The sequence below is a fragment of the Elephas maximus genome, chromosome 24 (assembly GCF_024166365.1).
Source record: "Elephas maximus indicus isolate mEleMax1 chromosome 24, mEleMax1 primary haplotype, whole genome shotgun sequence".
Taxonomy (NCBI): Eukaryota; Metazoa; Chordata; class Mammalia; order Proboscidea; family Elephantidae; genus Elephas; species Elephas maximus.
In genome coordinates, this window is record NC_064842.1 from 16,839,238 (window position 1) to 16,854,822 (window position 15,585).

A 15,585-nucleotide genomic window follows, 5' to 3' on the forward strand; every position below is an offset into this window, starting at 1 on the left:
AAACATCAAAATAAAAAACCACCATAAGAAGCTACAGAAAAAACAAATGATAGAAATAAACCCCAAAGGTATTTGTGTATTAAAATGATCAGATACAGACATAAAATTGCTACGTATCAAATGTGTAAAGAAATGAAAAAAAAACCGTAAAAATGGAAAAATGACAAACAAAAAAAAAAACTAGACTATTAAAAATAACCAGGCAGATTTGTTAAAGAACTTCACAGAACTTTAAGAAATAAAAAATATGCAATTGTTAAAATTAAAGACATAAATCTACCAATACAGGAAGCTCTACATTTACGAAGTAAGAAAAATGAAAATAAACACAATCTAAAAGCTTTAAAAAAAAAGAAAGAAAGAAACTATAAAACACCAAGAAAATCTTAAAAGAAACCAGTAAAAAAGTACACATCACTTCCTTTCCCTGAGAAAAACAAATGATAATTGGAATCAGAGCAGATACCTAAGAAACAACAATGGATATAGAGACAGTGAAAGATATTTTCAAACAGATGAAAAAATAAGTAATACTGAATACCCAGAAAAATTACTTTCCAAGTATGAGGCTAAAATAATAACTGCTTCATATAAACAAAAATAACAGCATACCACAACCAGATATGCACTAAAGGAACTGCTAAAGTTTTATTTCAGGAAAAAGAAAAATGATTTTAGAAGGAAGGTCTGACATGTGTGCTAGCAAGCTCTCAATAAAGGGCTAACATGAACCACCCTTGGGCAAACAAGGGAGGGGGCAAAGGAAAAGTGGTTATTCTGGGAAAATGTGTATAAAGAATGCTCCAGGAAGCATGTAATGAAAATGTTCTCAAAAATTGCTTACACAAATTGTTATCAAGAAATGTTTGTCAGAAAAGAGATTAACCAAATGAAGAAATAATTTTTTTTTTTAATGTATGTGGTATTGGTCACACTGAACTGTGCGTGTAAAAACTCTGCCCTTTAACAGAATGGCAGAGCACTACGTACTTTGTGCCGTTCAACTCTTTGTTCTCAAGAATGTGTGCATTCTTGTCTGGTTGGCACGGCCTCACTAAAGACAGTTTCAAAAATCAATGGCCACTTTGGGGCTCTTTTGACTTATCAAAATTGGTCTCTCTTTGCAGTAATTTGGAAAACAAAGGCTCCGGATTAAAAAACAACTCAATGGGATGTCTATTTTGATCAGTATTTAGTGGCCTCCAAAAGATAACAAGATAGCAAAATTGTTTCACTGCAGGACACTATTTCCAAATTAACCAAACAAAATAAGGAGGTACAATGTCAGAACTCTGCTCCGGTACCACCTGCCCCTTTGCTGGCTGTCTCTCCTTTATACTGCTTCTTATCTTCCTATTACTCTGATAATACTCTGTCTGAGCTTCCTTTTTTCCTGATAAACCAACTCAGAAAACTTTACCTGAAATGCCCATTAAGATCCATCCTATGAACACAGGGAAGTCTCCCTGTGTTACCTTTATTCCCTGGACTTGCTCAGATATGTAGCATTGTAAATGATTTTCCAAAATTAGTGAAGACCCTTATAAGTTTGCTGAGGAATTTAAAATCCTTATTGAAGCTTACCAACCTGTGCTCCTAAATTTGTTTCAAATAGTCCATATGAAAACTGGGTCTGGAGAAGCTCAGCTGTGGTTAGAACACACAGAATGGAAAGATCCCCAAAACAGCTTTAAACATAGATAAGACAGCCATTTAGCTACCTGAGGACGCTCGAGCAATGGGTAAGAGATTACTTGAACCTATTCCCAAGGCCCTTCCCTCCATAATTGATTGGACAAAAATTCATTCTTGTAAACAGAAGATGAGAATGTTTATGATTATCAAATCAGACACCTTCAAAAGTTTTCCAAACATTCTGGCCTTACCTTATCTGCTCTGTGTGCAGCTAGAGCTTTTAATGCTGTTTTCATATCTGGATTAAAACCTGAAATCTCAGCCTTGATTAAGCAGCTTCGATTGGACTGGGAAACAGGGCCCACTGCAGAATTGTCTAATTTGGCTTATAAACTTTCCCAGACTCTAGGGGCCAAAGGGGATGAAAAGGCTAGCAAATGATGGCCCTCCAGTTGCAACAATTAATCTCTAAATCAAAAGAATGCCAAAACCTCCAATAGCCCCAAGGCTGGCATTTGCCACTACTGTAAGAAACCTGGTCACTGGAAAAATGCCCACTGCTGTCAAGTCAATTCCAACTCATAGTGACTCTATAGTAAAGAGCAGAACTACCCCAAACGGTTTCCAAGGAGTGGCTGGTGGACTCAAACTGCCAACCTTTTGGTTAATAGCCAAGCTCTTAACCACCGCACCACTAGTGCTCCATTGGAAAAATGAATGTTATACATTAAAAACAAAACAACGACTTCCCAACAAGATATCCTTCAACCTGATATGGAATGAATAGGGCTCCGGGGACACAAGAGGAACTTTTCCTACGGTGGCATTTAACCCAAAAGGAGAAACTATTCTAAACACTAATGGAAAACCTTCCCAATTTTTGCAAAAGAATAGTTAATAGCAGATAGGGTGCAAAAACCTCAAAGGTTATGGGGGGTTACCAATCAATAGCAAACGCTGATTCATTCTCAACCCATTCCAATATCTCTCAGTCCTATTGAAGACATATACCCTTTTTTGGTTAGTCCTGATACTCCTGTCAATTTGCCGGCCAAGAGGGAAGGCTCCTGCTGACAGAACAATTAAACAAGCTGCTTCTAAAATTACTATTGCCCTCGTGCTGACAAACGAAATAGATCCCTCAAACTTGTTTACTGATGACCCCAACCTTGATGAGTTAACTTCAGAAAATCTTTTAAAGCACTAACAATTAGCCTAAACATATGAGGCTGAAATATGGAGAAAGGCAGGTTCTTATAAGATCGTGCCACTAAATTATGGACAGAACCTAATTACAAACTTGTCCTACCCAAATTTTTGCATACTCCCATGATGTGGACCCTACGTGAAGGGTCCCACATGGGACAGAATAAAGTGGATTGAAACCCCAAAGAAACACTGGTGAGGAAATTTTTTCAAGCTGCTGAACATGTTGTCCCACATTGCCCCATTTGCCCTTGCCATAATTCCAGAAATCATCTCAAAGTCTTACCTGGACAACACCCCTTGCTGTCTGGGCCTATTCTTGAATGGCAGCTAGAATTCATTTAGCTCCCACCCTCCAATGGTCATAAATGTGTATTAGTGATAATTTGTAGTTTTTCACATTGGGTGGAGGCTGTCCCCTGCTGCCATGAAACTGTGGCCTCTGTGGCTAAGAAACTTCTTGAAAACATCATCCCTACTTGGAAAGCACTGAAGACTCTTTGCAGTGATAGAAGGACCAATTTCACTGGTCAAGTCATTCAAGAAATACATTGAGTCTTTTCCATCTTTCAGAAATTACACTGCCCTTATTACCACCAATTTTCTGGCCTAGTGGAAAGGATTTATGGTATCATAAAACCTCAATCAGCCAAGCTCTCTGAAGGCCTAAATTTATACTGGATTAACATTCCTCCTTTAGTTCATTTGAACTTAAGATCTACCCCATTGGGATCCCATAAACTTACTCCATATGAGATAATTACTGGAAGACCTATGGCCCTCCCTCATGTTGCCTATACTGACTGTAACAATGTTCAAGCTGAATTATTAAAATATTGTCCATCTTTAATACTCTAAGAATATTTTTCACAGGTTAAAGAGGCCTTTGATGACTGAGGATCCCTGGTGGCACACTGGTTAAGAGTTCAGCTGTTAACCAAAAGGTCAGCAGTTTGAATCCACCAGCCATTCCTTAGAAACCCTATGGGGCAGTTCTATTCTGCCCTATAGGGTCTCTAAGAGTCAGAATCAACTCAACAGCAAGGCGTTTTGTTTAATGAGTTTGACGACTAAAAGAATCCCAAAATCTGCCTAACATTGTCCCAGGTGACTATGTATTGGAAAAGGTATCAGTTAAAAGACTCTCTAGAACCTCAATGGAAAGGTTCTAAGTTTTACTATCTAGTTCTCCTTACTAATCCATGTCCTGCCAAATTAAAGGGAGTTGAAACCTTTCCATTTGTCACGACTAAAGAAGTCCAAGATACCCCTGTGGATTTGTCAACCTTCTGGAGAACTAAAAATAACTTTAAAATGTTCCAGTGGCCAGAAGCAGATGATATCTGAGGTAGACAGCTGATCCCAACATCATGGAACAAGACTCCATGAACCTTGCTAAATTTTGCGGACTTTGCTTTAGAATTGCAGCTATTCTTACATTATTAGTTTTACTTCATATTGGCAGTCTTTTTCCTTGGTAATTTTATCCAGCATGAAGGTCCATTTAACTTTTATCTTTCTCTGTTCAGTGGTGTCTTCCACCACATGAGAAGAGAACACATTTATTAAATTGGCCCAATCAGTAGCTAGCACCAGCAATTTGACTGAATGATGGATCTGTCATCCCCATCTACGATCTGGGTATGAAAGTTTAGATCCATTAGTTTTTTCTATATGAAACTATAGTCTTGTACCCAATGCTACTATTAATTTCAATATTACCTTTAAGCGAGCCATCTGTGTTAGGATGTGGCATCCCCATGAATTGTTAGCCTAACCTCAGGTACTACGCTAACCTAACTCACATTGTGGAATGAAGATTAAATTGTTCTAAGATAAAATCATTTCCCAGTTGGAACAGATTGCAAAAGTACTGCCTAAATGATATTACCTTCCCTCTCCACCTTGCTGATTCCCCTAGGTACTTCATGAGTTTGTCCCAAAGTGCAACCAAACTACCCAACTGCTTCCGAGGAAAAGAGACTGATTTAAGTACCTTGTCCCCACTTTGTACTGAGCTCTGGAGCCCAGTGAGGTTAGGGCAATTGTCCCTTTGTAATAATGCCCTTACCGAAAACTGGCTTAAGCAGGTTAATGAAACTATTCCTTTCCCAAACAATTATACAAGAAACAATATGATTTGTGCTCCTCCTGGATATGTATTTTTATGTGAAGGATCGAACTATAAGTGCAACAGAAGATTCAAACCCATGTGACAGCCCCTGTGTTTGGGCACTGACCTGCTTGGATGGCTGGAATATGAGAGGGCAATACACATTAGGTCTCTTAGGAGTTCTCCTACATATCCACTCTTACAATGAAAATGTACATTGGACTAGTGACTTAAAGATCCTTGTTTGAAATAAGAGAGATTCTGTGTTAGACCATAATCCAATAGCCGATAAGCCTGGATTGGGATGGGCGTTCCTTTGAGCACTTTTACCCAAATATGGTATTCCCCATTTTGAGAAATCCATTCACAACTTATCTGCTATGTTGCCTCAGGCTGCAGGTGACTTTGCAGACAGAATGGCTGCTCAACAAAGATCTTTAGAATCTCTTGGTAAGGTGGTACTAGACCACAGAATATCTCTTGATTTCCTTCTAGCCCAGCAAGGAGGGTTTGTGCTATTGCTAATACTTCTGACTGAGCTTGGATAAAACACCACCAGAGAAGTAGGTCATCAGGAAAATTCACCAAAAAGCTACTTGGCTGCATTCAATACCTCCTTTACTTGACTCTCCTTTTCGAGATATCTTTAGTTGGTTACCAAATGGTATTGGTTGCTGGATGTGTTCCACATTAAAAACTGGCTTACAAAAAAAAAAAAAACCCAGTGCCGTCGAGTCAATTCCGACTCATAGCAACCCTATAGGACAGAGTAGAACTGCCCCTTAGAGTTTTCAAGGAGCGCCTGGTGGATTTGAACTGCCAATCCTTTGGTTAGCAGCCGTAGCACTTAACCAATACGCCAGCAGGGTTTCCAACAAACTGGCTTAGTTCTTTTAATTTCTTTACTAATCATTGTAGGATTAACCAAATGGTGTATGAAAGACTTATCTAACGCCTGCAACCAAAATGAAACTCCACTAGCTATGTAAAGAATAATGTATTTCAAGGAAGCTGAATCCTTAGAAGAAAACCGCCTTCTCGTCCTTGCCCCTGGGCTGGTGTGCCCATTTAGTCTCATATACATGGTCGAGCTACATGTATTAGGATTTGTTTTATGGGCCTGTCCAATTCTTGGCTGAAAGGTGAATCTCAGAAGTGACTTCAGTACTGAGTTAAAAGGGTTTTCGGGGCCACACTCTTGGTATTTTTCCAGTCTCTGTCAGGCCAGTAAGTCTGGTCTTTTTTTGTGAGTTAGAATTTTGTTCTTCATTTCTTTCCAGCTCTGTCCGGGACCCTCTATTGTGATTCCTGTCGAAGTAGTTGGTGGTGGTAGCTGGGCACCAACTAGTTGGGGAATGTACATTCTTTTCAAGCGTACATTGAACATTTAGAAATGGAATAGTCTAGGTTATGAAGCAAATCTCAGTATATTTCAAGGAATAGATATTATACAGATTAAGTTCTGTAATAATATTACAATTAAATTAGAAATCAACAATAAAAAGATAAAACTCCATACATTGAAAATTTTAAAACACACTTATAAGTAACTCATTGGTCAAAAAAAAAAAAAAAATCATAAAGGATGTTACAATACTTAGAACTAGGAGAGATCAAAAGAGGCAGTAAGAGAATACTATAAAGAATTTTGTGCCAATACATTTTTTTAACTTATGAATTGAACAAATTCCTAGAGAAATACAACTTATGAAAACTGTTTTAAGAAGAAACAGAATGCCCAGATAGCCCTATAACAATTAAAGTAACTGAATTGATAATTAATAAAAATTTCCCCACCCTCACACTGGATGAGAAGAACCTCCAGGCCCAGATGGTTTTAGAGGTAAATTCTTCCAACGCTTCAAGAAAAAAAAAAAAATATTTGTCTTATGCAAACTTTTATAGACAACAGAAAAACAGGGAATGCTACCCAACTCATTCTCAGGCCAGTAAAATCTTGATATCAAAAACAGAAAAGTAAGAGAAAAAAAAACTACAGGCCAATCTCATTCATGAAAACGGATGTACAAGTCCTCAACAAAATATTAGCAAGTCAATCCCCAAGTGATAGATAAAGTGAATAAGCATGAAGTGTGGAATTAGACTCCGTGGGCTGAAATGCCAGCTCCAGCACTTTCTTGGTCTGCTACCTTGAGCAAGTGCCTTAACTGCCCTGTGCTCAGTTTTACCATTTATAAAATGGGAATAATATTAATACCTAACTCACAGTGCTCTTATGAAGATTAAATATTCTATGTAAAGCACTGAGAAAACACTGCTCTTAGAACAGACACCATATAAGTGTTACCTATACTATCATTATGTAGATAAACATAGGCAATTTAGGTTTAACCCAGAAATGCAAAAGTGGTCTGATATTAGAAAAAGTCTATAATGTAATTCACCTTACCAGCATATTAAAGAGCAACCCTTATGAAATCATGTAGATAAACACAGGCAATTTAGGTTTAACCCAGAAATGCAAAAGTGGTCTGATATTAGAAAAAGTCTATAATGTAATTCACCTTACCAGCATATTAAAGAGCAACCCTTATGAAATCATGTAGATAAACATAGGCAATTTAGGTTTAACCCAGAAATGCAAAAGTGGTCTGATATTAGAAAAAGTCTATAATGTAATTCACCTTACCAGCATATTAAAGAGCAACCCTTATGAAATCATATCAACAGAATGCAGAAGAATGTTTTCATAAATTCAATACCCATTCTTGCTAAAATAAAAATACTAGCAAAACAGGAAGAGACAGTAACTTCTTTATCTGATAAGAAGTATTTACCAAAAAATGACAGGAAACACCATTTTTAGCGATGAAATATTAGAAGCAATGTCTTTAAAACAAACAAGATAAGGATGCCTGCTATCACCACTTCTATTCAACATTGTACTGGAGGTCATAGCCAATGCAGTAAGACAAGGAAAGAAAGAAAATGCATAAAGATCCAAAAGGAAGACACAAAACTGTCATTACTTGCAGAAAACCAAAGAATCTCAAATACATCATTAAAATTATTAAATGGCAATGTTACTAGCACAAAATCAATATATAAAAACCAGTAAGAAAATGAGTTTAAAGAGATGCCATTTATAATGTAAAAAATACAAGAGACTAAATTTAATGAAAGGCAAACAAGACCTAAATAAAATTTTACTGAAGACCATTTTAAAAGGCTTTACATATATGGAGAGATTGACCATGATTATGAATAAAAAGACAGTGAAGCTGTAGAAAAAATATTTTTGTTTTTGCAGTTAGGGCTTTCTGAGCAAAGTCTACTAAAAGTTGGGACCTGGGCTAAAAGAAAGCCTTGGAAAATAATTTATGACTTATTTACGCAGTGAGAAAAATCCAAAGAAATTTACCTCCTGGAGGTATGTGTTTACATTGGGGGGAGGGAGTGGTGGCGGTGGTGATAAAATCCTGGACCGTGGAGACATCCTGGCTCGCAGAGCTGGAGACTCTGGTCTTGTTTTCCCACTGGAGTGATTTATTTACATTCCACAGGGCTGTAGTAAGAACCTAGGATCCTCTCCAGTACGTTTCCAAGGAGATTCTCTCAGAATAGGGGTGTGGAAGGGAAACAGCTGCTTCTCTCTTCTATATAAGCACCCATATTAATTTTTTCGGGGGAGTTCCTTGTCTACAATATAGACCTTGTATATGTCCGGTTTATCCATCTGGTTTTCGTTGTGCTCTCCCAGAGGTAAAAAATGGGACACAGGGAGTCACATGGTTATTATTTGCTACACAAAACAATAATAATAATCTGCTCTGCTCTAGAAACCTTGTGTGTGCATTCAAGATAATATTAATAAACATGGACACTAAAAATTGGAAGACTCAATATGTACTGACGTCAAATCTCCTGAAACTGATCTACAGAGTCAATATAATTTTAATCAAAATCCCATCACAGTTTTCAAAGGATAGAGAGCCAAGAAACAGGTCCATACAGGAACACTTGATCCATGACAGGTGACACTGCACATCACTGGGGAAAGGAGTGCCTATTTAGTAAATGAACAGCTGATTAGCCGTATGGGAAAAAAGTGAAACTGGATCTTTATCTCACATGATACAAAAGAACAAATTTCTGGTGGATTAAAGACAAACATGAAAGAACAGATTTAAAAATTTTGAGTTAAAAATACAAGAGAATTTTACTTCAGATTTCTTATGCAAGCTAGCAAATGCGCTAATCATAAATATAAAGACTGATAAATTTGACTACATTGAAAGAACTTCTGTTAACCAAAAGATTTCATTAAAAGATGGAAATAGAAGCCATTAACGGGGAAATGATATCTGTAACATACATAACTGACAGAAGATGAGTATGTCCAGAAATTTTCAAGAATTCTTACAAACCAATAAGAAAAAGACAACTCAACAGAAAAATATACAAAAGATATTAAGAAGTATTTCACAAAAAAAGAAATTTGAATGATGAATAGATACATGCAAAGATACACAATCACAACAGCAATTAGGGAAATGCAAGTAAAGACCATAATGAAATCTCATTTGTAGACCTAACATATAGATTTAGACTGGTAATACAAAGTACTGTTGAACATAAAAACTCCTATGTATAAACTACCAGTGGGAGTGTAAACTTGGTATAATCATTAGAAAACAATTTGGTATTATTACATAAAACAGAATATTTGCATTGCCTATAACTCAATTACTCCGTTCCTAAGTGTTTGTGTGTGTATGTGTGTATCAGGATACATGTACAAGAATGCTCACAGCAGTACTGTTATAGTGTCTATAAACAACCTAAATATCTGTAAACAAAAAATCAGATAAATTGTGGAGTGTTCATATAATAGTATATTCTACAGCAATTAAAATGAACTACAGCTACATGGACAAATTTTAGAAATATAATGTTGAATGAAAGAAGTAAATTTCAGAAGACCACATATATCAAAATATCATTTTTACAAACTTGAAAACAAGAAAAACTAAGTAATATGTTATTTAGTGATATATGTGATAAAAAAAATTTTATTTTTAAGTAAGGAGATGATTAACAGAAAATTCAGGAGAGTGGTTACTACTGGCAGGGAAATGAAGAAAAAAGGATAGGAAATGACCATACAGGGTGATATTACAAGATAGGTAATGTTTTACTGCTTCTTTTTTTTTTTTTTTTAATGTAGTTTAGATGAAGGTTTACAGAACAAACCATATTCTCATTAAACAATTAGTACACATATTGTTTTGTGACATTGGCTACCAACCCCACGACATGTCAACACTCTCCGTTCTAGAATTTGGGTTCCCTATTTTTTTTTTTTATTACCAGCTTTCCTGTCCCCTCCTGCCTTCTAGTCCTTGCCCCTGGCTGGTGTGCCCCTTTAGCCTCACTGTTTTATGGGCCTCTCTAATCTTTGGCTGAAGGGTGAACCTCAGGAGTGACTTCATTACTGAGCTAAAGGGTATCTGGGGGTCATACTCTCAGGGTTTCTCCAGGCTCTGTCAGGCCAGTAAGTCTGGTCTTTTTTTGTGAGTTAGAATTTTGTTCTCCATTTTTCTCCAGCTCTGTTTGGGTAATGTTTCCATTCTTAAGCTAGGTGTTAGATTTAGAGGCATCAGTTTTATTATTGTGCTTCAAAACTTACAATGTTATATTTATTCTTTCATATGCATCAAATGAAAAAATTTAAAAAGAGTATCTACTGTCTGTAGGATATTAAGCAAATCACTTGAACTTCTTTATTGCAATAATCTGTCTCTTTTTGCAGCACTACCCTCTTCTCAAAATACATTAAAATGATTTTTAATATTAAAACTTATTAAAAAATCAGAAAATTAGCTGTTACAATAAATCTAGACATCAGCTTCTCATCCTTACTACAGTAACTAAGTGTGGCAGAGAAATCCTACCATTAAATACAGAACCAGTAACCATTACTATTACTATTACATTATTAAAGTAAATAGAATATCTGTTAAATATATGACAGATATTATTAAATTGGCCATGAAGTTAAATGTATCTATAAAACATTGCTTAAAAATGCATTAAGAAATAAAAATGTACTGATATAATTCAATTTCATCTTTATAACTTTCTCTGTCCTTTAATTTAGCATCATGAGCAAATGGAGCAAATGGTTATTTCTTTCAATTCCCTCCATTTCTTTACTGGCAGTAAGATTTCTAATTCTATCCCAGAAGAAATTCATTCTATATTATCAGTGCATTATGTATTATACCACTGCATATAATTTATACTACACAATAAATCACTGATTTCTTGTTTTCAAGTTGGCCAGTAATGGTCCCAACATTTTTTTGTTTATAACAGAAGGCATAGTACATACAGCATGCGGTTCACATATTTTTCTCTAGTGCTTGAATATTACTCACATATTAAATTGTGTTAGTCTTTGCTATCATTAACTTTGTTGATGTTTGTAATAAGTGTTACACAAAATTCTTATGAAAATGTCTAGCTTGTTTATCCATGGTGCTTTGAAAGATAAACTGCCCTAAAACCAGAAATCATTAAATCATTTAAGAAATTCTAGATTCTTTTAAGAATGTTCACATCAGCAAGTTACAAAGAAAACATGCCTGTAACTTTTTTTTTTCTGTAGATGCTACAAAGATTCTACTATTTCTTTATTTCTTCATAACATTCCTTCTTGAACAACACTTTTTAAATCAAGTACTTTGATCATAAACTTTCTAAAAGGACACAAGATTCTGAGCTTTAAAGCCACAAGGATATAAGTTTCTTCATCACTAGTTATTAATCAAATGATACATGCGCCAAAGTAATTCTTAAAATTTCAAACTAACTTTTTAAAGATAAAATTTACAATATATTGTAATTCACTATGAATATTTTAAGTGTTCTAATTAAACACGGTTAAGAATTCAGAAAAGGCTTTAACAATCGATCTATATATTTTTACCTTATTTAGATCTTCCCTTTCTTGTTGTAACATTTTGATTTGTTTTTCATAAGCCTTGATTTGTCTAAAAGCATCATCTAGTTCTCGCTTCACAGAATTAGCTTCTTCCAGTTGCTGTTCCAAATGACTTGATTCTAAAAACAAAAGACAGTATTTCTTTTACTATTTGTATGAAAACAAATCCTTGAAATCAAAGTATGGTTTAAAAAAAAAAAAATTTTTTTTTTTTAAAGCAACTAAATATTTTAAAACAGAAGTATTTTGAGTTTGGTATTATGTTTACTGACACCAAAGTATTACTGACTCATGACAAACGAATGCATATTAATTCACTGTAAAGAGTGTGAATGGCTTATGCCGGTACGAAGATGAACAAGTGTTTTACACATCTATTAGGAAAAAAACCTGTGCTTCCCAAAACATCATCTTTAGAACCAATTAAAAACTCAAAAAAGAACAAACCCAACCAAACAAACAAAAAGACAAGTTTTTTTCTACTATTGGTAAGCATCTTTGTGCTGATATTAGACAAATTATAGTAAGATGATTTTGCTTCCAATATTGTTTTTGTGAACAGTCTTATTCATTGTAATTATTATACGTACATAAATATATGGTTTTAAAGTGATCAAAGATTACAGAGATTTAACTTGGCTAGTGGTTTTCAAACTTTCTCTGCAACGCGTGGCCAATGTTAATTGGAACACAGAAATGTGTGGGTGTGTGTGTATGATTACAATCAACCAGCCCCATTTCAACCACAACATCTCTGCTTTTGTTTTATGTAGCGTGCTTAAGATTTTATTTGAAGAATAAACTCTGATTTCTAAAAATAAATATTTGAAAACCTCTGATCTAGACAAGTCCTTCCATTTTTCAGATGAAGAAACTGAGGCTCAGGGAGTTACATAATTTGCCTAAGGTCACATTGCTAAATAAGTACCAGCTAAATAGACAATAGATAAGTGGTAACTTTGATAATGGGTAAGAGAGTACATAATACTGGGGAAGCTAGCTCAGCTTGTCTGAGGCAAGGTCACAGAAGCTCGAGAGATACATCCAAACTCCCTGAGAGACCAAATTACTGGGCTGAGGGGTCTGGGACCATGGTCTCAGGGAACAACTGGCTCAACTGACATAACATAGTTTATAAAGAAAATGTTCTACATTCCACTTTGGTGAGTAGCGTCCGGGGTCTTAAAAGCTTGTGAGTGGCCGTCTAAGGTACCCCACTGGTGTCACCCCATCTGGAGCAAGGGAGAAAGAAGAACACCAAAGACACAAAGGACTAATGGACCACAACTACCCCAGCCTACACCAGACTAAGCCCACCACAACTAGCTGGCACCTGGCTACCACTACTGACTGCTCTGACAGGGATCACAACAGAGGGTCCCAGACAGAGCTGGAGAAAAATTCTAATTCATAAAAAAAGACCAGACTTACTGGTCTGACAGAGACTGGAGAAACCCTGAGAGTGTGGCCCCTGGACACCTTTATAGCTCAATAATGAAGTCACTCCTGAGGTTCACCCTTCAGCCAAAGATTAGAAAGGCCCATAAAACAAAATGAGACTAAATCGGCACACCAGCCCAGGGGCAAGGATGAGTAGACAGGAGGGGACAGGAAAGCTGGTAATGTGGAACCCAAGGTCAAGAAGGGGAGCGTATGATACCATGTCGTGGGGTTGGCAACCATTGTCACAAAACAGTATGTGTTTTAATTGTTTAATGAGAAACTTATTTGACTGGTAGATCTGCATCTAAAGTACAATAAAAAATAAATAAGTCCCAGAGCTTTGACTAAGACCAGGAATTCTTGCATTAACCTTTACAACTTAGAAGGTAATGTCAATAAATAACGTTTAACATTATTAGTTCAGAAAAGCTATAATGAAACAAAATTATTAATTTTAACATATGCTTAAATAAAAATTAATAAATTGATACTAAGTGCTTCTGGCATCAAAAGTTAACAAAAGAACTGAGGTCAGTAAAAACAGAGAAGTCAAAACACATTCATCGTTAACTGTGTTCCAAATATTGTCTAATTTTTACAACCTTGTTATCTGAAGTGGCAACTATAGATAAGCAGCTAATATTCTTTGGGAGCCTGTTAGAAAGGCAGAAGCTCAGGCCTCACCCCAGACCTAATGAATCAGAATCCATATTTTAACAAGATACCCAGGTGATTCTTTTACATATTAAAGTCCAGAAACAAATGCACAACAAAGTATTGAAGATTGTTGAGTGTAATGCTTTCAATAAAAGAAGTATTTATAACACACTAATTCTATTGAGGAAACCCTGGTGGCATAGTAGTTAAGAGTTCAGCTGCTAATCAGAAGGCTGACAGTTCGAATCCACCAGATGCTCTTGGAAACCCTATGAGGCAGTTCCTCTGTCCCTTGAGTTGCTATGAGTCAGAATCAACTCGATGGCAATGGGTTTAGTTCTACTGAGAAGTGCATTTCATCTGTATAGACCAGTCCTGTAGTCAAAAGTCACTCACATGCATTAGTATAAACAAAAAAAAAAACCAAACCCACTGCCGTCAAGTTGATTCCGACTCATAGCGGCCCTATGATGCATTAGTATGTCAGGTACTAAATGGTTCTAACAACAACGGTTCTAGATTCATTAAATAAAATAATTTACTGATATTCAGTGCTCTGAATTTATAGATTTATTAAAACATATTATCTTAGCTATTTTTAAAGACTACATTTGCACTGGATAAGACAGAGGCACGGCACTAGGTTTTTTTTTTTTTTTAAGATAGAAGCAGGGCCAAGATGGCAGAGTAGTCAGATGCTTCTGGTGGTCCCTCTTACAACAAAGACCCCCCAAAAACAAGTGAATTGATTATATCTGACAACTAGGAGCCCTAAACATCAAAGGCAAAGCTGAGGAATCAAATTGAGTGGCAGGGCGAGGGAAAGATGGCTCAGCAGCAGCGAGGAGCTGCCAGACCAGACCCAGCGGGAACCAGCACCCTGCAGGCCGGGAACCAGCACTCTGCAGGCCGGATTGGATGACAAGTGTGGTGAGGCAAGCAGTGGCGTTTGGGATGCGTTTTCCACATCAGAAGAGACCAGGCAGCAGAGTCTGCTCAACCCTCCAGAACTAGTAGAGAAGCCACTCTCAATCGGCAAAAGGTTGGTACATGCATCTAACCTACTGCCTGGATCAAAAAACATCCCATTCGTTCGGGAAGAACCACTCTCTCTGCTCCCTCCCTGCTCTGCACTGGGTCCCAGGCTGACTTCCTCGATTGCCAACTGCCACTTCCCCTGGGCCAGAAGTAGGGTCCGTCAGGCACCCTGAGCCATTCGCCCGGCTTGGGAGAGGGAATAATTTAACAAACAGCAAAAAATAATCTGCCAGCTTCCCTAAACCGGGAACTCAGGGCAGGTACACGTCCTTTGCCTAGGCACAGGCATAAGGGGTCCACAGACTTTGAGTGCCTTTTACCCCTGCATACACCTGTGTGGGCCCATTGCAATAGCATAGGCCCTCATTAGCACAGTACAACAAGGTATATACCTAAAGCCTAACTTCACTGTATCAGCTCTATGGTGGAGCGACAGGTTGGTGACATTTGACACCACTCTGCTCATTCAGCAGAGTCCTCACCTATCCACATCAGGGGCCTGTGGACTGGTGGCTCTACCCGTGTC

General features: G+C 36.9%; 1 protein-coding gene across 11 annotated transcripts in view; it reads right to left on the reverse strand.

Annotated features, from left to right (window-relative positions):
- The window catches only part of CDC42BPA (CDC42 binding protein kinase alpha), a 345,992-nt gene that overhangs the window by 121,900 nt on the left and 208,507 nt on the right, over nucleotides 1-15,585 (reverse strand). For all 11 annotated transcript variants that reach the window (XM_049868072.1, XM_049868063.1, XM_049868062.1 and 8 more), the window contains exon 12: nucleotides 11,907-12,040. In XM_049868072.1, coding sequence (XP_049724029.1) covers nucleotides 11,907-12,040 — 134 coding nt within the window. The remainder of the gene's footprint in view (nucleotides 1-11,906; nucleotides 12,041-15,585) is intronic.